Here is a 26,281-nt window from a genome sequence, read left to right as displayed (position 1 = left end):
ACATTAGAGCGCCGCCTACAGAGTCCGCAGTACTGCATGAAGAGCAGTGAAAGCCGGAGGAGAACTTTAACAGGAGTCATTTTGTTAGTGTAACAGCTCATTAAAAGATATCTTCAGCGGATTTCACTGTTATCGCACTTTATTCTCCTTGGCATTAAGCATTGTCGAAAATAAAAATGGACATGGATGCCTGCACGCCGAACGTGCACTTCACGTGTGACCTTGTTCTGAAACATTCATCTCATTACCAATATATGGTAAGAGGAATTTGACAGATGCATCCCATAAAACTGCTGCTCACGCATAGGTTTAGATGAACGCGGTAAGATTTCAAGAAGCGCTTCACGGATTCATGACGACTGCAGACGTGTGGTTTGATCAGTAAAAAAAAAAACAGGAAAGAAATTCCAGTGAATCGTGTTTCGAAAAAAAACAAAAAAATCAGATATTGTATATATGACAAGTTGTCTGTTTTACTGGACATCACGGCTGGCACTGTGGCATTTCTGCGATTCTCATACGGAAGATTTCTAAGTGGCGTTACTTCGGTTACAGTTTCTACATTGAAACACAACGGGCAAAGTCTTGCAGATCCTCACTTATAGTTTCAGATACAAAATAGGAAGTGACGCCTCGAAAAGAGGAAAAAACTTCTCCGCGCAGAAACAGAAAATATGTACTGGAGAGAAGCTTCTGCTGCCTGCGCAGGTATAGTATATCGCAGTTGTACAGTCATTTGCCTGTTCCTCCGTCATTTCTTCGAAAGTGTTTTTGGCCATTTTTTTCAGTGATTTCTCTTAGGTGTTATTGAAGCATGGCATCCATCGCTAGCTTAGCTACCTTACTGACACGAACAGCTGGTTGTATTTGCAAAACGTGGTGGTGGTGGGGGTAGGATGTCATCGGCCAGCAGATCTCAGAAATCAATCTGTTGTCGTATGTGCGAACCACCCACTCCCCTAATGGCCTGTATGATGTCGGACGATTCTGCCACTAGTGGGTATTTTTGTTTTTTTAAAACGTGTTTTTGTGTGGTTAGTGCACCTTCTGATGCAGATCGCCCTTATATAGAGGAGATCGGAGGTCGAAAAGATTGCCGACAGAATATAGGCAGTATAGCTGCATGGCGATGTAATGCAAACGCGTCATTATTCAGGATTCATAGTTGCATTTCTGCAGAATAAACCACGGAAACAGTGATATGTGGCTTCTCTCCGAGCACGATCTCATGTGCAGGGAACATTCGACGTATCAACAGGTTTCCCGAACACTTTTATAAAGACATTTTGCAATGGCGTCTCCTCTTTATCTATTTGCTAGCCTTCGGGAGTTTGTTCGGGAGTTTGGTCGGTAGGTATTGTTGTTTTAATCTGTGATAATTCGCAGACCATAGAGCCCATTGTGAATATCCTGGGACTATGAGGAATATCAGGACATCGCAGGCGTGTTTGCACACGATGTGCCGTTTTTGATGCCCTTTAATAGCCTGCAAAATATATTACAAACTGTTTTTGAATCATTTTCAAAATCGCAATACGAATTTTTCGTCGAAACGTGTTAAGTTTATGAAGTATATGTAGTGTATGCAGTGATTTCATTGGAAGTTCTGGAAATTATATGCATGCATGTACATGCATTACAGTGAGAAGCCTACGGGGAAACTTAATTCCACTAAAAAATATGCAAGACTGTTATTTATGTTTTAATTGATGCATTTCGTTGTTATATAACGCTTGGCCATTTCTAAGCTGACACTGAATTTGCGGCTAGATTAACGTGAATTCACTATGGAATAAAATCTACCACTTGTTTCTTTTTATCCCAGCACAATCATGCCTGCATTTACTCAGTGCAGCAGTTCTGTAACATGCCCGGAGATGGCTGACCGGGGGGGGGGGGGGGGGGGGGCGCACATGCTCCACGTGTGTTGTTTGTAGATACATTACATGTATGACATCATTAAACTACCATCCGTAACGGGAAGTTCATTTGAGACCCATCCTGTCTCAGCATTAAAACACTGAATACCAGTTTCTCCATTACAGTCAACATTTCCATAGAGAATAATAGGCTCTTCTCACCTGAGGGCAAATAACTTCACATGTGATATGATTTTTTGAAAAAGAGAACTTCTGACGATAGTGATACTCCCGTTTTGTCTCATTGTCTTTATCGGTTTAACTGTATCTTCGCATGTTTCTGCTTCATAATGGCAACGGAGTATGGGGGGGGATCATCCTGTCAAACTTATGAAACACCTGTTAATATTTGATATTAAAATATTTTGATCAATCTTCACGGATTCTTTTAAGTCACTCTTCGTCATTTGAGCCTATTGCGGTTCTTGTGTCCAACCTTCAGCATGTTTGTTATAAAGTTCTGTGAACTTCCTGGGAGCCTTGGTTAGCTTATGTGTAGGAGTAATGTTGGAGCTATGTGTAGGAGTAATGTTGGAGTATTACAGTGTGACGTCGCCTGTGAGACGAGCTTCTTGTGAAGCAGCTGTCGAGTAACCTGTGGTTCTGATTTGTATTCGGTCATTTGATCATATTTGTTTAGTCTGTGTTGTTGCATTTCATGTTTACTATTTACACATACTTCATGCAGGTTGATTACGGTATAATTTGCTAGCTGTTGCTAGCTAGATTCTTTAATCCTTTAGTATAAAAATGTTGTCAGAATTGTCACAATCTTATCTGTATTATTACTATTAATATGTCGTCATCATCATCAAACTAGCACCTCGTCCAATACCATTCTCAAATACCATTCAGGCTGCAGATCAACATTGTGTTTTTTTCACTTAGGTTCTTTTCAAGAATTGCAGCTTGATTGAAATAAGCCTTTGGTATTGCATTAATAATGCTTTAAAAAGCCGTTTCTGATACTATGCAATTGGTGGGATTTTATCATATAGAATTAAAATTCCCGGGACGAATCACAGGAACAAACAAACAAGCAAGGGACCGTAAGTTTTTGAACGGCTGTAGCTGGTGGAATTTTCTTGCTGGAAGGTAACAGGGACGCATCGTAATTCAGAGTAACTGCACATGGACGGGAAGCGCCTTATATGGGCACGGAAGTGGGCGTGACGGACGGACTGGGCCGGATCACAAGACCTCAGTTGAAACAAAAAATAGGGTCCCTGTGTGAGCAGTTATCGTGGAAAAGGGCAGCAGATTACGTGTAAGCAGAGTGTAATTCGCTGTATACGTTTATTGCAACTTAAAGAGTAGTGATATGCATTAAGGGAACAACTTAATGTGGATTTTTTAATTGCTGCTCGGCTTCAATTGCCTGTTTCCAGTTATTTCTGCGCAGTATGTATTTCTATTCACTTGAGGGGAAAATAATACTGTGAGGTCAGATCAGCATGACTCAACCTTTGAGGTGCATGCAGTCATTGCCCTTATGTGCTGCGTGGGTCTTACGGTCGTTTGGAGAATGCATTAGGGACTTAAGGAGGATCATTGCATTGAAGGTAAGTCAGTTTGACCGTCGTAGCTGTAAAAATGTGCTGATGTTGATATGCCCGGTACAAGTAGAAGACGAATAATGCAAAGTTTGATAGCTCCATCTGGATAGTCAGTGTTGGATACACGGTTTCCTAATGTTCGTCGTACTTGTTTACACAACCACATGCTACAGTTGAAGATTTTTGTGCTAAACCAGCAAGTTGGATCTATTTAAGTATGTGACGTAGTTCCATAGATGAGGAGTCCACGCGCTCTCTACACGTTTTCTTTGGGTTATTTTGCAGATTGATCGTCGCCAGAATGGGTTCCTTGTTGCTGTACTGTTTATAATGCCGTATTAGTGATCGGATAATCCCTTTTCTGCAACAAAGGAGTTCTCGTAAATAGCGCTGAGCAGACTGGCAATGCTGTGTTTTGGTGGGGCGGGGGGGATAGGAGTGGATGTAATGTCGTGTGCAGCGTGTTTTTCTCTTCGGGAGGCACGGTATTATGTCAAACGCGATTTACTTCCCAACGATGATGTCACCAGTATGCGTTGTATCCTGGTTAATAAGGATCTGTTCAGGATCAACTAATCATTCTTGACGTTTAAAGCTACCGCTAAATGCGTTTGGCAGTTGCATGGTTAAAACTATAGCTTTTGCAACTTTTTGTATCCTGTGATTGGTTAACATTGAATCATTTGTTAATATGTTTTGCTGTTACGTGGTGACAGGGCTAGCTGTTCAAAATGAGCACTTGTATTCTAGTTTACAGTCGGTTTTCCGTAACGAAACAGCACATTCAGCTTCTCACAACGGAATTTAGCACAACGATCGTGCTGCTGAGTGGGGATTTTTTCTGCATTTAAAGCCTTTCAGCCTGATTTGATGTCTTAGTGTTCAATCTCGTCACTGTTAATAGCTACTGTAAGTAGTATTGCGTTAAACCCTCTCAAAATTCCTTCAGTGTAATTACTATGACGAACAATATATCAACAAAGATAAAGTATGACTGTTTTATTCAGTAGAATAGAATCATCCGGTAACATTTTAAACATTTAGGGTTTGTGTCGCTTGTGTGTAGAACTGTCAGTTGGCGTAAACTTGCATGAGAGACAAGAAAGTGTGAATTTCATTGCAGTTTTATATGTTAGTGGTTTTGGTTTTAGGAAATGCCAGACTAACACACACACACACACACACACACACTGCTATCAGTGTGTCATTACTTTGCAGATATATGAGATTTACTTTATTGTATATATGTTCATTTTTGATGTTATGGAAATGTATGTGGGGACAGCATGGTGGGGGCGGCATGGTGGTGCAGTGGTTAGCACTGTTGCCTCACACCTCAGGGACCCGGGTGCGAGTCTCCTCCTGGGTCACATGTGTGTGGAGTTTGCATGTTCTCCCCATGTCGTTGTGGGGTTTCCGGTTTCCCCCCACGGTCCAAAGACTAATTGGCTAATTGGAGTTACTAAATTGCCCATAGGTGTGCATGTGTGAGTGAATGGTGTGTCTGCCCTGTGATGGGCTGGCCCCCCATCCTGGGTTGTTCCCTGCCTCGTGCCCATTGCTTCCGGGATAGGCTCCGGACCCCCCGCGATCCAGAAGGATAAGCGGTTTGGAAAATGGATGGATGGAAATCCGTGTGAGTTTTGCCACAGATTTATACCAAGGTTGGTTTCTGCTTTATTAAAAGTGGCTATAGGTTTAAATCCATCCATCCATAACTGCATATGCAGTGCAGCATAGCAGGTGTTAGCTTGCAACTGTATTTTAATTTGGGCTTCTCTGAAAAGAAATGCTACGCATGCATTCATTGTGATATTTCAATCATATTGTCTCAGTAATCCTGGTGTAGGTGGCGGTTGTTACGGTTTAGTCTACTTGCATTATACAACAGACGTGAAATGGAAATGATCACGTGTTGCCAGGGTACCATTGATTAAATTATTAAGCTACTGAGACATTTCATATATAAATATTGATTACTGATAATTGGCTCCTTTTTAGCTTTGGACCATTGCAGCGATGCCTGTGCTCATGGAGAGGGAATGGTAGGGTGCAGAGATAAATGCCGTCTAAAGTGATGCGTGGTTGCCATGGAGATGTTCCAACCTCTATCTTGGCGTGTATTAAACTGTTACGAGGTGTAAATTGAAGCAGGACTTGCAACAGAGCATCTATTTGAAAATACAGAAAAAATGGTACTGTCATCCTATTAAGTCTGGCCTTATTTCGATTACTCCACCGTTTGCCCAAACAGTCAAGAATTGTGCCGTCAGCGGTATGATAATGTAAGTTTTTGTAGAATTTTTACATGTTGCCTTTAGACCTGTTAAAGCCGAAACCATTATTGCTTCTGATCAAAATTGTTCAAAATTATTCCAATCAAAATCGATCGCTCAGTATTTCTGCCGGTTTTTCCCTGAATCATTTTCCTTGTGCTTATCGGCCGTGTACATCATGGATTGTCCAGCTCGTGGTTTTCTGGTTCTCAGTGTAGTCAGCTTTTCAATTTATTTGAAAACTTTTTTTTTTTTTCCCCTGTTAAATTTTCAAGGCTTTTCCATAAACCACAAACCTTTAAATATCAGTGATATAATTTTGCCACCCACAAATGCATTAGACCCAAATTGTCAGGTAGGAGAATATCACCATATTATTGGTGATTAGTCCTCTGCATTTGGTTGCTTACAGGTCTGAGCCTTTTTTAGACCTTCTGCTCATTGTAAAGTTTAGCAAATCCAGGTTCACAAAAAGTTAGATCAGTTTTAGCTGTATGTGATGGAATTGTGCAGATATTCAACTGGTTTGAGTAAAGGTGGCATTAAAGTGTCAATTTTATTTGAAATGAGACACATTTTTTCCTAATCTCTAATGTCAGCTGGCTGCTGCGTGCTACATGTGTAAATGTTCTCTCTTTATGTTGCACGCCCCTAAGTCTCAGTGATAAGTCATTCATTAAAAGTAAAAGAAGCACTTTACACACTGGGGTTTCACAATGGGACTGTGTCCAAGCTTCTCACTAACCCTTTCACGCCTGGTCTCTCCCTTTCAGGGTGTTACTCATGAATGAAAGGCACAAGGGGACCGTCAGACATCTCAATCCGGCTCTTCCACCTAGGAAGAGCGGGGGGGTGCGATCCCGCATCTGCTGGCCCCCTCCATTGTGTTTGCTGCTGCCGTGCAGTGCTGCGCTCGGCGGTTGCTGCATTTTGTCACTGCTGCTAAACAAACACGGACACACACATATGCAAACACATGGACTTGTCGGTGTTCATTTTTTGACTGGGTTTTGAAGCACCCTGTCCTCTTCCGCCTCAACCTCCCGACAAACTTGGGATTGCCTATTGTTAGTAGATGATTTAGCCATGAGCTTGCCACCTCAGCCGAAGGCTAACCCCAAAAGGACAGGGAAGCGCATCACGTTCTTCAATGACCAGGGTCTGCCCAAGAAGGAGTCCCAACACCAAGCTGCCGAAGCCTCTTTCTATGACTTGGAAAATCCTTCCATGGAATCGGTGCACAGTGACGTTCCGGGTCAGACTTCCCATTCTGAGGGGTCACATGTGTACAACTCGGTCATCTTTAGCCCCGATAAGGGTGAGCAAAGACGAGGACATTACCAGCAGACTGTTCCAGTAAAATGGACACAGCCGGACTCATCTAGGCAGCCGGGTTGGACTCAGGGGGTTCCTGTCAGCTCCTGGAGTCAAAACATTGCCTCGTATTTAGGAGGCATCAACATGAATGAATCGCGCATGCAGCCTGTTTACTCCAAGTCAATACTTGAAGAGCCTTTACTGCAGCAGCAGAGGAGAGCACCGGAGAAGCAACTGCCCAACTCCCTCAATACCTACACGGATTCTGCCAAACCCCTGGGTGTGGAATGGGAACAGCAGCAGCAAGCAGTGGTTGCTATCCAGCATGTCCCCGTGCAGTCCGTACAGCAGGGCCACATGACAGTCCTGCCAAGCCAGTCCCTCGCCATCTCTCGCGCCACGACCAGCTCCGTGCTGCAGCCGTTCCAGGTGGCGTTTGGTCAGCCCAAGCAGCACCTTTCCCACGGCTTTTACCAGGTGTTCCAGGACAATAGAATGTTGCCCAACCTGAACTACAGCGGGCAGCCAAAGTTTCAAAATCAATTTCAGCAACAGGAGCTGCTGCAGAATCAGCAGCTACAGCAGCAGCAAAAGCAGCAAGAAATGCAAGAAGACCAGCAGTTTCTGAGTTATTTTCCCGGCACGTCTCTGCCCAGCGCACACGCAAACCTACACCCCCCGCAGCAGCCCCCACAAGCTCTAGGCTCCCATACCGTGGCACACGAACCGGCCTCCCAACTTGCTGCAGAGTGTCTGGATTCTGATGTCCAGAAGTTCTCATGCGAGCTTCAGCAGCTCTCCGAGGAGGCCCAGCCGGTCCCGCGGAGGTCCCGTCGCCTGTCCAAGGAGGGCGCCCCCGCAGCCGTCGCGATGCCCGGCGATCGGCCAGCTCACGGGACCCAAAGACCCCTCAGTGGTAATGCTGATGGAGTGAAAGTGCCCAAGGAAGAGGAAAGGCAGGCTGCAGCGGTGGGAGTGATTAAGAGCACGCACAGAAAGAGAAGAGTTTCCCAGGAGGTCAACTTGGAGACTCTGGCTCAGAAGGCATCAGAGATGGAGTCCTTGCCTTCACGTAGCATGACGGTAACCTTTCTGACTTATGTAATATTTATGGAAAAGTGAAGCATAAAAGGGATTTATTTTGAGGAATACCTGGAGTGAGAATGGTTCATGCAAAGCACTGTATAGCTTTAAATAGTGTAAAGTACCGTTAAAGCCCAGTTATCCATCTCAGAACCTGTTGCTTCAGTCATTATGCAGCCTGGAAAGGCGCCGAGCGCAGAAAACCCCAGTAATGCAATCCGAAACTTGGCGCTCTTCCTTTTTGCAGTGTGTGCTTGTGGCGAGGGGATGGAGGTGTTGCTGAAAGAATTCTGCTTTGTTACTCTGAGAGAGAGGAAGTGAGGATGTACAGATAAAGGCATTGATATTTAGCTTGCAGTGGGATAAACATTAATGCACATATACGCACCGAACCATATCAGCCTTAAAAGACTGTCATCGCTAAATAGACCACCTAGGCTGGTTTTTAAGGTACTTTCTTCACCTAGCTAAGAAATCGATCGGTGCCCAAGCCTGTGTCATACCCGTGCGAGAACGGCATTATTTCGAAACAATGCCGAAGTTCTGGTACTTACCCAAGCAAAACTAACCCAGCAATTAGGGCAGCGAAGGCTGCACTAAGCACATTTTCTGCAATATGCTGGCTTTATTTCCTCTTGCATTTAAATCTTGACAGAATTGGGGAACGGAATACTAGAGACATTCACCAAACATGCACTTCCTCCAATCAAATAATGTTGTTGGTGCAGCTCAGTGCAACACAGGTGCTGTTTTCTTTGCATGCCCGTGGAACGGCATTGTCAGTCCTCACCGAACCTGAAACTCCCTCTGCCATAAAGGGCTGCCCCTGGTACAGCATGTATGCAGATGTAAAGCAAACTGTTATATTCATTCAGTTTATATAGAGGGGAAATCCCAACGATGTTTAAATGCTTCGGACTCATGTACACAGACCACTTCTTGTCTCAAACTCGTTATTAGGTTAAGTTGTAGGAGACACCAGAAGATCGCATGACATTGACCACTTACATCATATTTCAAAGAATATTTTGATATGTGGCGTTAACTCGTTCCATAAAAGCAGCTTGTTCTACATTCGTCTGAAGTGGTTTCCTGTCATACTTTTCATAATTACATTCTCTTTGCTTGCAACACCAGTTATAGCTTTTTCGTAGGTATGTCTGGATGGTGACCCTTTTCCTTAAAAAACTTTTTATATATTTTTCAGGAAGTAGGAGCAGTGTTTGTGCGTATTTGAGAAAGCCGGATCTTTCACATGTAATATTCTGTGTAAGAACTTTATTCATCCCCATGGAATGAAAATTTCTTTGTCTGCAGATAATAAAATTAAGTTATTAAATACAAGTGGTACACTAGTAGGTACATATCAAGCATAAATAATAAACAACTGTAGAGTACTTATGAAAGGATGTCATTTTTACAGATAAATAGGAATGTGGTGTATTCCATTGTTCCTCATCCCAGTCCTCAGAGACCCACAGACAGTCTATTCCTTTGTTTACTGTTAACTCTCAGCTAATCAAGAACACTGGATACCTGGTACAAGTGTGTGAGAGCTGGGAGGGAACAAAAATGTGTGCTGTTTGGGGGGGTCCTTGGGGACTGGATTGATAAACAGTGGTGTGTACAGTACAAAGTAGGACTGCAAAAATAGGATCAGGAAATGTAACTGTGTGAAAGCCAGGCGTGGAGCTTATACACGTCAGGTCTGTCAGAGGCTGCCGGCGTTTACATGACTTCCAGAATTTCTTAGCTTTTAATGTAGCCGCTTTTGCTTTAATGCTAGAGTGCATTTGAGCTGGCGATGAAGTTTGCCTAAAACCTGACGATCCGTGTCACCCCAGCACGATCTGAGAATGTTCCAAAGAGCATCTCGTGATGTTGCTGAATGCTCCCACAAGTGTTCCCTGGGGTTGAGGTCAGGAGACTGCGGCGTAAAGACCGTGACTCTCAGCACTCCTCGCTCTTCTGAAGCCCAGTTCATACTTCCCTTTTCCACATTCTGCGATTTCCGCGATTCTGGGCTGGGGGACAGTCGTACGCGTGGCTGCTTGCGCTCATACTACGTTTGGTCGCGGATGTGGATGGTCGCAGGCTGTATATGCATGCAGCAGTGATACTCCACCAGACCAGTAGAGGGCAGATGCACTGCAACAAACACAAATATAAGCAGTGTAGAGAAACGGGTAAATGTTTATAAACAGTTATTTGTCAAGGCTTGGGCAGTATTGCAGTAATAAGGCATATTACCATATTTTGAAATCCTTACAACAAAATTAGCTGGGACCCAAACTAACCCCCCCTCCCCCCCCCCAAGGCCAAGATTTCAAAATGTTGCAACAAGGCCTCCTTTTTAAAATGCCATATAACTCAGTGTAATGTCTAGACAGTATGAAAAATCTGATATGCAGATACCTCCTACCCTCCTCATATAGCTGCTCACCATAACAGCAACAACAACAGCAACTATTTGTCCTCTACTCTTTCGCCGTTGACCGCTGACCTGTGAATGTTCATGCTGCTGCCCACTGGAAATACCTAAATCGATTATCTCGCACATGCGTGTCCGAAGCACAAGGAAGCGAAAGATCTCCACTAGATGTAAAAATCTGCGCTACATGCACAACCGACTGCAGTGCTCCACTGCCAACCCCTGACGTCCCCAACCGAAAGCGCACGCAGAAAATTTAAGTATGAATTGGCCTTGAGTTCTTCAAAAACTTTGCAGTATGTCTGCAGGATAAATCTATGAATCCTCCACAAAGATCCATACCTGCAGGTATAGCATGGCTCGGAAGTACAGCGTAGTACCTTTCCTTTCTCTAGGTGCAGTCTATGCAGTGCTGGTGTCCAACTCCAGAGTATCAAGATACCCACAGACATATTTCTACCACTGTGTTTTGATAAACTGTGACGTCCACCTCTCTTCTGTTCACCTCCTTGCATAAACTCTTCTCTTACTGCCATTAATCTCAAACTTGATCTCATCAGTAAATTTGACTTCTTTCTTTCCAATAATCCACTATATGTTGGTAAAGTTTTATCTGATGCGAAAATGTATCTTTATGTGGTCTATAGTTTTTGGGCCCTTCCTAATTTGCCTGTCTGTTGAAGGCTTTCTTGTACAGTAGTACTTACTATTTAATAACTGCTTGTCAGATTGTTTTTTTTTTTTTTTTTATGGGCTGTTGTGACGTCCTACAGTTCACTTGTAGGTGAGCTTATTTGGAGAAAAAGGGTCCATGCTTTTCCTCTGTCAGCAGGAGCAAGAGAAGGTCTGGGACTCCAGCGCGGCCCCACAAGGCCCTGACAGAAGGATTGCAGAGGACGAGTGGGCAAACGCCAAGCGTTCACGTGATGAGAGCATGCCGCCCTTGGTGCTGCCCGTATCTGTGCCAGTACGTCGAGCCGATCAGGAGCAAGCAAAAGCGCTAAGCGGCTGGACCCAGCGCCCGCCACACGAACCGGTCCAATGCGAGCGCAAGCCATCTGTGATTGTCACGCGTCGCCGCTCCCTCCGGAGCTCGCTGTCCGAAAGCACTGGCCAGGTGCGCCGCCCTCGCTGCTGTTAGCTCACATCACAGTTAGCGCTCTTAGCATGGGCTTCTACTCTTCTGCTTGCCACATTTCTGTAATACAAACAAGTACCTTTCATTAAACACACTTCCCTTCCTCCCAACCGGGGGCTCTAGATGTGTGATTCAATTACGGATATCGGTCTCTGTGGGATTTTTCAGAGATTCTTTTTTTGTTATCGTTGCAGCTAAATAACGCTTGATTTTGTAGCTGATTTTCTCAAAATTTGTCATGCATCTTTTGGAGTCCAATGTGCTTTTTTGTTTGGAAAATGTGCATTCAGGAAATATTTTAAGCTACTACCAAGCAAGAGAGACATGAAATAATTTCCTTTGTTTCTTTTTATAGCACATCAACGATCACATTTTGCTGCACATTTTGATTATCGCTGCATAATTTATTTACACACACACACACACACACACACACACACACACACACACACACACACACACACATATATGTATTTTGGTCTTTGTAAAATAAACTCTCAATTCAAAAGCGGCATCTGAAATCAAATTACATTAACAGAAAAATTGTTTCATTTCCAAAGTGCCCACTGTTTGCTTTATGTAGATTTAATTTTAAATGTTCATCTGTGCTCTTTACAATGCCTCAACAAAGGCATATTAACAGGATGCTACCAATGCATCAGCTTCAAATGCAAATGATGCGTCCATTTTACAGAATGCAAACAATGCCTTAATACGGATGCTTCATGGCTGTTTGAGTAACAAAGTCCAAGCACTTCCATATGGCTGCATGCTTGTGTTCTGCCACAATGTTGCATGATGATTGCACCACTTTCGAGGCAAAACATTTGGGAATTGTTTTACATGATATTCATCAGTAATTTTATTGGTAAATGAAGAATGTTTGCTGTGCGCATCTACCCCACAGCACAGCCAAAAACACATGAAGGCGCACTGCACTGGCGTCATAGAACGTCATGACGCAATATAAAGCTGAGTAGTGAACCAAAGTGCACTACCGCAGTGTCTCTCAACCCGGTCCGCGGGGACCGGCAGTCGCTCCGCGTTTTTGCTCCATCCCAGCTCCCGGTCGAAGCTGAAATGTCGACTGTGGGTCCCTGAGGACCAGATTGAGCAACATTGCAGTCATGCACTCAAATTTCGTTCCCGCAGCATGCTTGTGTTCGTGATGTGCGCTACATTGCACGAGTACTATTTCATAACTGCTTCGCATTTCATTTTTGTGCAGAATGGTGAAGGGGAAGAAGGGAAAGATGATGATGGAAAGGCATCCAAGTCGAGACGCCGTCCCCGACCCGAGCCCCTCTTCATCCCCTCTCCCAAGACCGGCACCTTCATCGCTCCGCCTGTGTACTCCAACATCACGCCCTACCAGAGCCACCTACGGTCACCTGTGCGCCTGGCAGACAACCCCATCACCCTGCCCCCCTACACCCCACCCCCCATCCTCAGTCCCGTGCGGGAAGGCTCCGGCCTCTACTTCTCCACGTTTATGTCCTCCGGCGTCGCCAACACTTCTGGCCTGGCCCCTCCCCTCCCGGCGACCCCAAAATCCGCCTCGCGCAGCCTGCTCCGCTCCAGTGAGTGTCTGTGATCTCTCTCAGAATACTGTGGAACTTCACGGAATACCATTTTGTGTTTTCTCTCTTGTATCAGATGACTGTGACATTCGACATTCATTCATTCATGTTAACATATCACTTTTCCCAGAATGAATTTAGCGTGCAAAACAGGGGAAAAACGCATCCATTTCTTTTTTCCAGGCAGTTGTGACATCACACCCCCACTGCTGTGTGCAATGAACGAGGCCACCCCAGTCAGCATTGAGCCGTGAGTACTGTTCCCTCCCCAGTGCAATGTTTTTTCCCATGATCTTTTTTTTGTGTCGTACATCATCATAGTTCTTGCATTATGCAATTATCCATGTGGCTCCAAACTGAAAATGATGACCATGTGGTCAGTTTATAGTTTATTCATTAATTTGTATAAAATCCGTTACTAATAAATAAAGGGTTCTATTCTGTTCATGTATTCTCTATATTCACCATACGATTTGAATTCCAGAACTTTATTAGATAAGCTAGCCTCAGACCATAGTTCCTCCTCTTGTGAATTCTCTCATTCAGATCGCCAGTTGGGTGAAGCAGTTTGTGGCGTAATTTGGTTCGTTCTTCTGCTGGGGTAAAACTACACTGTTTTCCTGGCTGCATCACTGCCTCTCTGGGCTTTCTTCTGGTTTCTTTGCTTGTTTTTTGCTTGCAGCCTGCAGTGAGAGTCACTTCACATCAGAGCATTGTAGAATGTGGAACGGCAACTTGGTTAATTCGCTGCCATCTGCATTGTTCCGGAAACAAAAAGCTGGTTTTCTCTCATGATTAAGGTTCTGTGGTGAATAAGTCATTTAATGCTGAATCCCCTGAACATAACCGGCATTCCAAATGACTTGATAAACTAAAATTTTTGTACCCTCTTCCGGAAAAATCTGTTGAAGACACTTGCTGTTAAGGCGCACATGAATCATAAATATTTCTTAATCGTGTTTTCCACTACAAATTTGTATTTAAAAAATTTGATGGCATTGCAGTTAGTGAGGTCAGCGTGGTGGACTGCCTCCTTCCCACAAGTCAGTGCGCTTGGTGTCGGTTACCTGACTCATTCTAGTAGCACCCAGGGTGGGAAGGTCACTTTCTGTTTGTGTACAGTACATCTTGCCATGGTAGCGTGGCGTATTCAATACAGTGGGCCAATAATTGGTCAGTAAATACGATTTGAGTAGCAGAAGTATTTTTTAATAAATAACTTTGGATTAATCACGCGTGGGATGGTTGGAAACCTGTGTTCCTGTGTTTGGCATGCATTTAAACGTTGCTATTACCAGTATTAACAGAAGCTAAAGTATTAGTAGAAGCTGAAGTATTAACAAAAGACATCACACAGGGCATTATAAACTTAATAAACCATGTATGAGACATGAAATACAATAAATAGTTGAGTTGTGGCACTGACGGTGCTGAATGATATTGATATTGCCCATGAATGACGTCACTGGAAGTATATGTGAGCATTGAGGTATTGTAAATGCAGTTAATGCAGTTACCTTGTAAATACAAGGTGCAGTAAATGAAGTTAATACAGTTAAGGTAGTAGTATGACTTTATTGATGCAGTTAAATGTTAACATTTGCAGTGTAGTTTAAAAGTAACTGTAGTGACAAGTGATAAACTTGATATGAAAATTCATCTACCACAGATTTGCAAAGTTGTGTAGTTGATTTTATTTTTAAATTCAATAATGCACTGGAAAATGTACAGTTTTCACATATGAAGATCTATCAGATCATAATGCAGCACTGTAAAGGCTTGTCCACTCGCTTCTTAGTGAGGTTAGTATGCGCCTGCATTTTGTTTGATTTCGGCTTATTTGCTGTAATCCTTCGTGATGAGATTTTCAGTTTTTAAAAAAGTGTACGTTTGGGGTTCTTAATAATTGTGCGGTATTTAAAGAAAAGTATTTGCTGTTTAAACACGGGGTAGCAAAGTGAGCTGAACCAGTGTGATCATTTAATAGGAATGTGGATGCTGCGAAGTACAAGGTCTCATTTCTGGTAATATTTTGGGGAAATGGATGAAAATGTATAAAACTTTTCAAGTTATTTTAAATGACCTTAATTGAACAAAAAGTTTCGTCCATCTTAGTGCAGAGCGTACGTAAATACAAATTTACCTGTGTGTTAAAAAGGTGTCATAACTATTAATAACAGGACTGCATGTATCGATGAACATTGTTTATTTTAATCTGATTAGCTGTACAGATCATTTTAGCAATATAGCACCCGTACCAAATTTAGCTTTCTGTCTAAAAGATTTTGGTCTCAGTGGTTTCTCAGGAGTGCTTGGGAGGGGGCGGGGGGGGCGGGGGGGGGGGCAAACCCTGAATTTATGATACTCTCATGCTTGGTATGAGTAAAGTATTTTCCCCTATCAATTAGACATCTAACCAACTGTTAAGTTTATCCTTGTTTTAGCCTATTGTGTATTATATTTTATGTTTTGCCATCGTAAACAGTGATGTTTTGTCTGCATTTTAAGGTTTTGTTTTGGTCATATATAAATTGTTTTTGGAAGAAGTTCAATTTTCAGTTTCAGGACGGCAAATTGCACAGAATTTGATGCCATTTCAGCATATATGCTTGTAATTCGTAACCTTTTTCAGGCGTGACGTGTTTCGACCCGTTTCGCCTTTGCAGCACCGGGTACTCAAAACAAACAGAATCCTAAAACGAATCTAAAACTCATCTCTCCCCCGGTTCAGACGAATAAACATTGGAAATCAGCACCAGGCAGAAGTGCCAGAATTGCGAGTTCGTGCAGCAGCCCATCAGGACCAGCATCGGGCAGAACTCGTGTGGGCGCCCCTGCACGAGCAGGAGTCCACCCACCATGAGCGAGGTAATGACGCTTCTCACAACATGCTTTTATATCTTGCTGCCTTGTATAGCATTGGCACTGGGACATGTGTGTTCCGAAGCCACAGACAAATGTTACACTTCTGCATTGTTACACCATACCTATGTGTTATCGGCTCAAAGTCATATTTCTTAAAGATGTATCGTCACCCACTCCTAGAACTTCAGCCAAGACTGTTTCTCTTCTCCACGTGGATGTGTGACGGCATCACTGCCCACCAGCCCTCACTATATCGGGATCCCCCGAAACTAAGCGTTTGCCTTTTAATGTCCGAAACCCCGATCCGTGAACCGTTTTACATTTCTCCTGCCTTTCTCCGTTCCGCACTCTAGTGGATGACCTTATGCACCTGGCCTGCTCCAGCGTCTTGCCCGGGGGAGGGACAAACCAGGAGCTTGCCCTGCATTGTCTGTATGAGTGCAAGGGGGACATTCTGGTGAGTTAGCTGCTGGGGTGCTAATTCATACTAATTGCGCTTGAATACCTTTCCCTGCCACATCTGGACGTCATATAGATGTTGCGTTCCATCCATCCATCCATCCATCCATCCATTTTGTGTAACCGCTTGTCCTGTTCAGGGTCACTGGGTTCCAGAACCTGTCCAGGAAGCTGCAGGCACAACAGCCCTATGATATAAGTATCCCCAGTGCTGTAAATGCAAATAAACTCACAGAGCTCCGCAGGCAGGCTTTGCATCTGTGACCCTGTTTATCCAAGCATCACGTGAAGCAGGGTATTAAACGCTCTATTAATCTGACGCCATGGTGCCTTGCGAATATGAGTATATATTGTAAATGGAGCGCTACAACATTTTAAGAGGATTACATTGTTTAAGGAGGCCAGCAGATAAACGTTCAGGCTTTGTGCAGCCGACGATTCCAGCAGTGCCGGCTCTCAGATTTCAGTCAAGTGAATCTGAAGTGTAGAGAAAGCATTCGCTTTGCATCATGCCTGCCCACTGAAACTGCTCACCACCCCCACCCCACCGGGGAACATAAGCCACTCCCTCCCACCCAAAAGTTGTCAAGGAGACCAACCGCATGTGACTTCACTCCCACTCTCTCTACACTGTTGAAGTGCTGTATCTCATGTTGAAACATGTACCGTTTGGGCCACTACTGTGGACAGTGGCCAGCATTTCAGTCCTGACATGGGATCCCTCCCTGTAGATGCTGTTGGTGCATAATCTGCAGAGAGAAAAAAAAAACGAGAGAGACTGTATTAAAATCTGCTTTTAATAACTAGTGTGTCTGTACTTGTCACAATGACTAGTAATTCAGTGCAGTGGGGGGTCCCCTGAGTCCCCTGAGTCCCCTGATAAAATTCATGTTTTTTTGTGTGACAGTATAGCATTGTGGGTAATGATGACAAGCAAACAGGAAGTGAAATGGAGCATCATTTTTAAATGAATGAAAACAGGAATATTAGTGACACATGCTCAGTAACTTTCCCGACTTTTGTGGAAATTTTCCGGTAAACTGGAATCTCAATATTCCAGGTTTTCAGTCTTTTCTGTTAAATCGTAATCTGAGTACGGGTGTAAATGTAAACGTGACTTTTGGTCAAGGGCCACAGCAGCCGGTAACGTCATGCTGCATTCCGTGCGAACTCAGAAATCGTAAATTCAGTCTCCCCAGTCGGAATTACTACTCGGGAAGTCGGAGGAATCTCTACAGCCTTCGCCACGGAATCCAAGATGGCTGCGCCCTTTATCAACAGAAGTTAAAGCTGTAATTATATACTGTTTATTAGCACTAATGTCTTTGTGTTTCATTAAATTGGTCATACACACAATTCTTGTCCTACTGCTATCTATGGTCTTCGTATGCATTGTTATGAAACTGTATTGCAAACAGTGGCTAACAGTGAACCTGGCTGGACCTGGGGCCTGTTTCACAAAGCAGGATTTCTTACTTTGCTGGACAGCCTGTCAGATTTAAGGTAGTCTGGGCTAAATGTAAGTGGAAGAAGATAAAGGCCATTTAAACTGGGGCACCTTAAATCCAGCTAAGCAAGCACTCTGACCTCTGAGGTAAATGGAAGACAGAATAATACTTGGGATATCTTCCAGGTCTATCATCGTACTTTTCTGTGTATTAAACTGGACGTCATTCCGTCACTGTTGAAATTCGGCCGGCATGCTGCGGCTCTCTCATTAACATTTTTATTAATGGTTTTGTTGCTGTGTTGAATTATTCAGTCACTTTTTGGTTTGCTTGACAGGAGACCCTCACTCTACTCCTGCTACAGAAGCCCATGGTCACCAAGACCCACCCACTCTTTAACTATCACTACTCCGGTAGGTGACTCGTCCAGCTCTCATTCCTCTCTCTCTCTCACCTCTTCTACGCCACTCGGGTGCTTGTACATCTGCTGGTGCACTTGGCCCATTAGTCTGGGTTTTTAACCCCCCCAAGGCAGCGTGGCGACAGCTACGGTCTTGGTCCTGATTCATGCATGAACAATAGGAGCTGGCGCCTGAGCGGAGATGCAGGCTAGGGTATGGGAGGAGGTGTGATGGCTTGTAGATCATCCCATGCTGTGGTCTCAGGCAGTCGCACAGAGGACAGAGGCTTCATTGTGAGCCTGTGTTTTATTCGGGGGGGGGGGGGGGGCAGGGTTGCGTGGCCCGTCTGCGCTGCACATTAATGCAGAAAAGCTGAACAGTCACCCTCATTGTCAGCATTTACAGTCGTGTGATCTCATTGTCTGTCATCTCTCTCTCTCTCCCAGGCTGTGACAGGTGGACGTCAGCAGAGAGGCGGTTATTCAACAAAGGGATTGCTACATACAAGAAGGATTTTTTCATGGTGCAGAAGATAGTATGTGCTCTATGCTATTTGTTCATGAAATATACAAGATTTTATGAGAAACATATTTACTATTTTAGGTTGCATGCAAAATAAGACCTGAATAGGTCAAAGAGGTAATTCTTCTGATTCTTCTAACTGTTTTCATCTAAAAGTAAGAAGATCTGTTTGTGTGTTTTGCTTCCTTGGCTTACAGGTCAGCACCAAGACTGTGGCACAGTGTGTGGAGTTTTACTATACCTATAAGAAACAGGTGAAAATCGGCCGCAGTGGGACCCTGGTTTACGGAGACCTGGAGCCCCCTGAGGCTTGGGCTGCGGAGGTGGAGCTGGATGTCAGGGTGTGTGTGTGTGTGTGTGTGTGTGTGTGTGTGTGTGTGAGGAGGGGGGGTCACCAAAGCAGGATGGCCACTTGTAAGTAACTGCAGTGGACTAAAGTGTCTTATTTGGCCTGTCGTAGAGCTCACGGCAATTGGAACCAATGAAGGAGGAGGAAGGGAAGAACTGGGAGGAGTCATGTGACAGGAAGCAGGCCTGCAGCCCCACGAGGGTGACGCAGCTACTACAGGTGTCTGAGAATGTAAGTTTGGCGGGAGGAAGAAAGATGGATAGATAGAGGAGGAATCTCTTGTTCTGTGTTCAGTCAAAATGCACCAGCATCCATCCCGGAAATTTGCGGTCGATAAGTAACGTGGTTGCTGACTTTCACATCAGTTGTAACCCTAAAAAGATTTTTGTTGCTTAGTAAGGTAGGGAAATATGTCATATATTAGAAAACTGGCCACGCAATAAATCAATATTCCCCAACCCGGTCCTTGGGAGCCACTGACTCTCAACATTTTTGCTCCCTCTTGGCTCCTGGTAAAGCAAAAACGTGCAACGTCTGTGGGTCCCCGACGACCGGGTTGGGAAACACTGCTGTGCGACACACATGATATGAACTGAAAGAGAATGTATCACTGAATGAGAAGCTGCTTCGCTTTACTGGCCCCCACTTGCAGACAGAAGTTAAAAGGCTGATTCCATTCATGAGGAGGAAAGTTGTTGAAAGAAAGTGCAACTTTCTCAGTATGACTAATAATCGTTGCTTTACAACAAGCCAAGAGTTTTGCTGTTAGTCATCACATTTTCAGTGAAGTGCAAGATTTCTCTAATGCATGTCAGGAGATGGTATTAAAAGTCAATATAAATGATTCTCATAGTTTTTATGGGATTTTTTTTAAATTTAATTGGTCGATTCATTCCCCGAATCCCCCCTGGTTTGGCAACCCTCATAAAGGCTCTCCCTCTGCCCAACTTCCTTTAGAGTAAGAAACGCTGGATTAGACCTGAGGTTAAATAAAGCTGTGCTGCATGAAAGGGTCAAATAAAACGGAAGAGAATGAAAACAAGATCCTGCTTTTTTTTCTCTTCTCAGGATGGTGCCCTGCTGGTCTACAAGAGCCTGCAGGAAAAGATGGAGGTGGAACCGTCCCAGATCCGGTCCCTGACCCCTCGTCCTGTACCCAAAAAACCTACCGCTGACTCTGGGAAGAGCACGGCAGGTGCTGGCAAGGGGCCGGAGGGGGAATTTCCCTGCAAGAAATGTGGCAGGTTTGTGTGGGGGAATTCGGGGGGTTTTCGCAAATGCGGACGTATCTGGATGCGCAACTAATTTCGACTTTGCCGTTGGGCGTGTGTCCGAGCCCCACGTTGTGTTTATACTTGTGAGACTTTTTCGAGAGGCAGGTGCTTGACCAGAAATTTGTGTGATCGAAAACATGCACTTGGCCAAGTTTGCCTGCAAAAGGGGGGGGGGGGGGTTGTTTTCAATTCTTTGTGCAAAAGGGGCAGATACTCGGGCAACCCCCCCACCAAATATCATGTCTGTGGTAGCCTGAATTAGGTCAGGGACCTTGGTAAGGGTGTGTTCTCTGATAGCTCGTAATACATGTCAAATGACAGTACTTATTGTATTTCCATTATCTCAGTTTTTCTTTGTATGTATACACACATACGTGAAGACTCGTCTCTGGTAGCATAGAGCTCAAGGCGACATTATGCCCTAGTAAAGCCTTACTGATGTACTACTTTTATTAATGAACCATTATTGCGCTGTTGTTTAAAGTTGTGTTATGGGTCGTTGCTTTTCACACACGGCTGCTGGTTCGTGGTCATCCAACGCAGGGTGTTGGCAAAGGTGCCTGTGAATGTTGGCGGCGTTACCACAATATTTTGCCTCGGAAAATCTTGCAGGCAGCCCTGCTCACGCCTAGGAGTCCATTTCCCTTATAGGGAGTCCGGAGCCTGCTCACACTTCGATTTGGTGCTGGAAGAGTCTCTGAACACGTTCTCATTCATGCTAGCACTGTGGCAGACCCACGTTTGTTTACAGTAACCTGTGTTACAAACATAATTACAGTAAACTACATTTAAATTGGTATTTAAAAATCGATGTTTAACGTACTACGTGTCCTCGTAGTGATCTAAAGATCATGATTTGTGACTGAATCGATGCACTTCCCCAACCCTAGAGAACTGGAGTTCTAGAAGAAATGTAAATGTTAAATGTTGTCCAGTTGTGTATGGTCCTGTGTTTGCCTTCAGGGTCACCCCGGCCCTACACTGGATGAGCAATCGCGGAAAATACACTCATGGAATGGTTGCGAATGTCTCTTGTCTGTAGCTGGAATGGTTCGGTATGCTGTTCCTCATTGCCAAGAGAGCAGCACTTAGTAACCTGAACATTTATGCATATTTAAGTTGAAAGAACTTGACCTGGCGATTTTCCTTAGAGAGGTGCGAGTGTCATTTTGCTGTGGAGTTTGATCAGCATCTCACAGATAAACGCTAAAATGCCAGAGAGCAGCAAAAGGGCACCTAAGCTGTTTAAGCGAAGGCAGCAGTCTGGCGTGTAAGAGGTGGGTAGCTGGAGTAGCTTCAGGGTCAGTTCTCCGCGACGGTATCTTTAAACTCCGCTAAAATCGTTTGCAGCCATAATCCTCTGCGTTAGCTACTTTTAAAGTGCTGTGACGTTAACTTTTTTTTTTTGCCCCTGACCCCCAGGGTGTTCTACAAGGTGAAGAGTCGCAGCGCGCACATGAAGAGCCACGCGGAGCAGGAGAAGAAGGCGGCCGCTCTCCGGCAGAGAGAGGCAGAGCAGCAGGCGGCGGCCATGGCCGCCGCGGCGACAGCCAGGCAGAACGGCACGAGGGAGCGGGGTGCAGACGGCAGCAGCAGCAGCGACGGGTCCTCTGTGGAAGGAGAAGACGCAGATGACGAAGACTGGCACTGAGGCTCACCTGAAAGCGACACGCGGGGAAGATGACGCTCAGCTTGCTGCCCTGCCACCTAGTGGCGGCTCGCCGGCAAAGTCACAGATCTAATTCTGTCATTTTATTGCTGGATTTTTGGGACAGACTTGCTGTGTTTTGTGCGCTTGTAAGGAAGAGGGGTTGGGTTTGGGAATGAGGGTGGAGTTTAAGGGAGAGAGACACTGGGTCACCATGTTTATTCTACTGTTCTATTAGGCTTTTCCGATGTCATATTTTTTACCATATTTACTGTAATGCGTGAGCAAGTAACACACATATTTTTGCAGGATGCATAAGGCACTGACCCATACAAGCCCCTCAGCACTTTCAGGCTGATCCAGCACTGATATTCAGAGCAAAATTTATATGTATCCTGAGCCTTTTAGGATTGGCACACATTGTATGTCAGACTGATCTTTACTCATTTTAATATATTGTTGGTAATAATATATTTAAATAAAGTTGATGAAATGCGAAGTTGACTGATGTCAGACCATTAAAGATGGGGCTTTGGAATGCATATACTCAGCTGGGTCTCGTTTTTTTAAATATAATTTTTATATGTATATTTTTAATACAGCCGAAAGCTTGCACAAGCCTGTGTCCAACAAATTTGGGTTTTTTGCGTTATTCCGTACTATTTTTCCGTGCTTTTATTTTTGAATCTTATGCTTTAGATATCCGGAATGCTTTTTACCTTTACAAGACAATCAATTTTACAGACTTTTTTTATATTCAGAAACTTTAAGTGGATGCTGTTATTCCAGTTTTTTGCTATGTTGTTATCATAATGTTGTATTTGGTTTTTTTTGGTAAATATTAAGTTGTTAGTTCTACCTTGTCATCTGGTATAAAGAGCTGTACTCCCGTTAGCTGTGTTGCGTTTTATCGTTGAAGGTAATAATTGCCATTAAGTGCAATACAATGTCTTGGTGAAAATTGTGCAATTCTTAAACACTGTGTCTATTCACCTCATCCCTTACAGATGTATGATCAACTCTGTTCTGCTGTAATGCATGATAAGGACACATTTTGAACTGTGCTTTCACTATGGCCCTTTGGTATAATCACACTTCAGGAACGGTGAAGGATCCTCTGATGTTAAAATGGCCAAAGACTGGACCAGTTTGAAAAAAAAAAAGAGAGAAATAAACAGCCACTCCAAGCCGTCTGCCTGTACTCCACCAGCTGGGGTACTGGATGATGTCGCCATGACAACAGTCATCCTTGAATACAGTCTTTCCTTTGATGGAAAGTTACAGAGAACAGGATGAATCTACTCAGTTTTTTTTTTCTAGTTTTCCTTGGCTATGCACAAAGAAATATGTGTTTGTGTGTAAAATGTATCGTATTCGTTGTGATGTCCTTTGTCTTTACTGTGTGAGACCCTTCCCAGGGGTTACATTTTGTATGTTATCTCTCTCTATATATATATATAAAATTATTCTTATAGTTCAGAGTCACAGGTTGTGCTGCTCTTTGACTTTTTAAATGTAAAATAGGATTTTAAATAAATTGGCCGGCAATTGTTAAAATTCAAATATTCCTTGCTGTAGTCATGTGAGATGAAGAGAACGACGGAAGCCAGTATTTATATAAATTCGTATGTATGTATGAATTATATTTATCCATATATGAAATATTTTCATATGAAGCCGTCACACTAAAAGCTCAGATTGGTATCTCAAGTACTTTTACTACGTTGTAAGTTATTTATTTCATTTCACTTGTGTTTTGAATAATAAAAAGGAAAACAGATCATTTACAAAAAAAAAAAAGACTAAGTGGTGTCCTTGGTTTTTTTCTTCACGCTTTTCTCGAAATGCATGCTTTTCCCTTGGGTTACAGTTGTCCGCTGTACCCTGAGCTTGATGAATCGGAAGACGTCGTCTGCCATGTTTATTTTTCGGTCATCATGCATTGGGCAGTTCGACCACAGATGACTTCTTGTACGTTTGTTTATGTGTTGAATTACCTACTTCATAAACACTGGGTGACATTTTCTTTAAAATGATGCGCAGTATACAAATCTGATAAACGTAATGATAATTTAACTGAGCATTGTGATTGTGAGGCTTTTGATACCAAATATTTTAGTATTTAAATATCTTCAATAGCTTTGAAATTATGTATCACAATACACCGTGAGACTACAAAACGATGGCAGGATTTGGATTCTTGGATGGGTAGAGTGCAAAATGCAGAATGCATTAGTTACATAATGTCATTTTAAAAATAATTATTAAACGTTTCCTTAAAAATTCATCTATTGGCTATTCATGCAGTGCAAAATCAGAAGTGATTCTTAACCACTATTGCTAATTCATTTGCACTAAAGTATATTGAGAAAAAATGAAAAATCCAAATCCTGAGCTATCGGGGCTAATTTTTGCCTTGATTCCACGGGAGGGATGTTTTCAGATGGTTTACAGTCTGCCTTTGATGAGCTACTTTGACAGGCTTCCGTTGTCAGTATGTGCCATGCCTACATTTAGGGGCACCGTGTGACTCAGTGTGTTAAGTCTCTGTGCACAAGCCCAGCATTGGCATGATAGTCACATGTCTGTGAGCATTGATTTTAAACCCCAGGTACATGGGGGGCTGTAGCTGCCCTTCACTGTCAAGCTTGCTCTCACCTAAATGTGCATCGTGGAGAGCAAGTTGGGGTTGGCTGAAAGAAAAGCAATAAACGTGTTATTATAAAAATATTTAAATGGGACAGAAGAATCAGTCAGAATTGCACTGTAATTCAACCACACTGTGAGAAACAATTCACATTTCGTATCCCAGATCATTGTGTGACATTGGAATTTGTGTTCTCTCACCTCTCGGCTGGCACATCCAGACCTGGACCCTGTTTCACATGCAGTAGCATCTCTTCCATGATCCAGTCACGGAGGGTTGGGTTTGTTCTTCCTCCTTACTGTTTGTTTTCCTTCTGCTGATTTTTGTTAAACCTGTTTCTGCTCCCGTCCACAAATGAATGTCCAGTTTCTTCCTCCCTTCACCTTCTTGGCTTCTGTCACGGTTTTGCTTTCTTGTACTGTTTTGAAAAACATTACAAAAGAATCCGCATACTATTACCAGTTTGATGCACTGATTGTGTAATAGGTATTAATGCGTCGGAATAATGCAGAACTTTATCTACGATATGCAGGATGGAAAGGTTAATGTTAAGCTTGTCCTTTTGCCAAAGCCACTGAATGTCAGTTACAGATCCTAACAGCTGGAAAATATGTGTGTGGGGTGCTTTTGTAGATAGCTAGACGGATGCGAGTGGGCTTGCATTTGTTGCATTTCAGCAAGATCGCAAGCTTTGCGCGTTTCAATCCTTACAGAATAAGTGACGCAGTGGCTTGCGCTGTCGCCTTGCATCTCCTGGACCGCCTGCAGGTTTCCTCCACATTCCAAAAATATGCTGAGTTTAACTGGAATCACCAAATTGTGCGCATGTGCCCCCTGTGATGAACTGCTGCCCTACCCTGTGTTTTTCCCTGCCTTGTACCCATAGTTTTCACAATAGCCTCTGGACCCCCCCCCCCCCCCCCCATCTGACCCTGAACAGGATGAGCAGTCTCTGGGAGTAGGTGGGTGAATTTGCCCCAATGAGTGTATGGACTGCAATTCTGTGCCTGGGTGCCACCTTCCTGTGCTTTCAGGGACAGGCTCCAGACTGGGTAAGCAGACATCGAAGATCGTTAAAATGTACTTTTATTTTATAGAAATTATTTTGAAAATGATTATACTTATATATAATATAACCAATTTATCAATTTATATTATATATAAATGCACTTTTAAGCATAATGTTTCGTTGTAAATTCACTTTTGCTCTGGACTAGAATGAAAGCTTTTATATTTACTATAAACACAGGGGGGCGTCGTTGCACCAGCGCTAACTGTGTTCACCGATACCTCAGTGATTCTCCACTGCATTATCGTATGCTTGTGATCTCGTGACACGAGCAGCTGCTTATAAACGGCTCTTTCGAC

At 43.6% G+C, this 26,281-nt stretch overlaps 1 protein-coding gene across 5 annotated transcripts; it reads left to right on the top strand.

Moving 5' to 3' along the window:
• The first annotated feature begins 88 nt into the window (after positions 1-88).
• On the top strand, positions 89-23,485 carry mideasb (mitotic deacetylase associated SANT domain protein b). Of its 5 annotated transcripts, none has more exons than XM_048973866.1 (13): positions 89-257; positions 6,525-8,151; positions 11,412-11,699; positions 12,949-13,300; positions 13,484-13,550; positions 16,032-16,168; positions 16,519-16,622; positions 18,410-18,485; positions 18,920-19,008; positions 19,193-19,336; positions 19,456-19,575; positions 20,413-20,588; positions 22,041-23,485. In XM_048973866.1, exons 2-13 carry the CDS (start codon positions 6,838-6,840, stop codon positions 22,267-22,269), a joined length of 3,096 nt encoding a protein of 1,031 aa, XP_048829823.1. In that variant the 5' UTR covers positions 89-257; positions 6,525-6,837; the 3' UTR covers positions 22,270-23,485. The 5 variants fall into 5 exon arrangements, with proteins under 5 accessions (XP_048829823.1, XP_048829826.1, XP_048829821.1 ...); XM_048973869.1 differs by lacking the exon at positions 89-257 and adding an exon at positions 411-708 and having other exon boundaries at positions 19,193-19,249; XM_048973864.1 differs by lacking the exon at positions 89-257 and adding an exon at positions 424-708.
• The last annotated feature ends 2,796 nt before the right edge of the window (positions 23,486-26,281 follow it).

The sequence above is a fragment of the Brienomyrus brachyistius genome, chromosome 14 (genome assembly GCF_023856365.1).
Source record: "Brienomyrus brachyistius isolate T26 chromosome 14, BBRACH_0.4, whole genome shotgun sequence".
Classification (NCBI taxonomy): Eukaryota; Metazoa; Chordata; class Actinopteri; order Osteoglossiformes; family Mormyridae; genus Brienomyrus; species Brienomyrus brachyistius.
The sequence above is the reverse complement of the archived record's forward strand: the minus strand, read 5'-3'. Positions and strand labels throughout refer to the sequence as shown.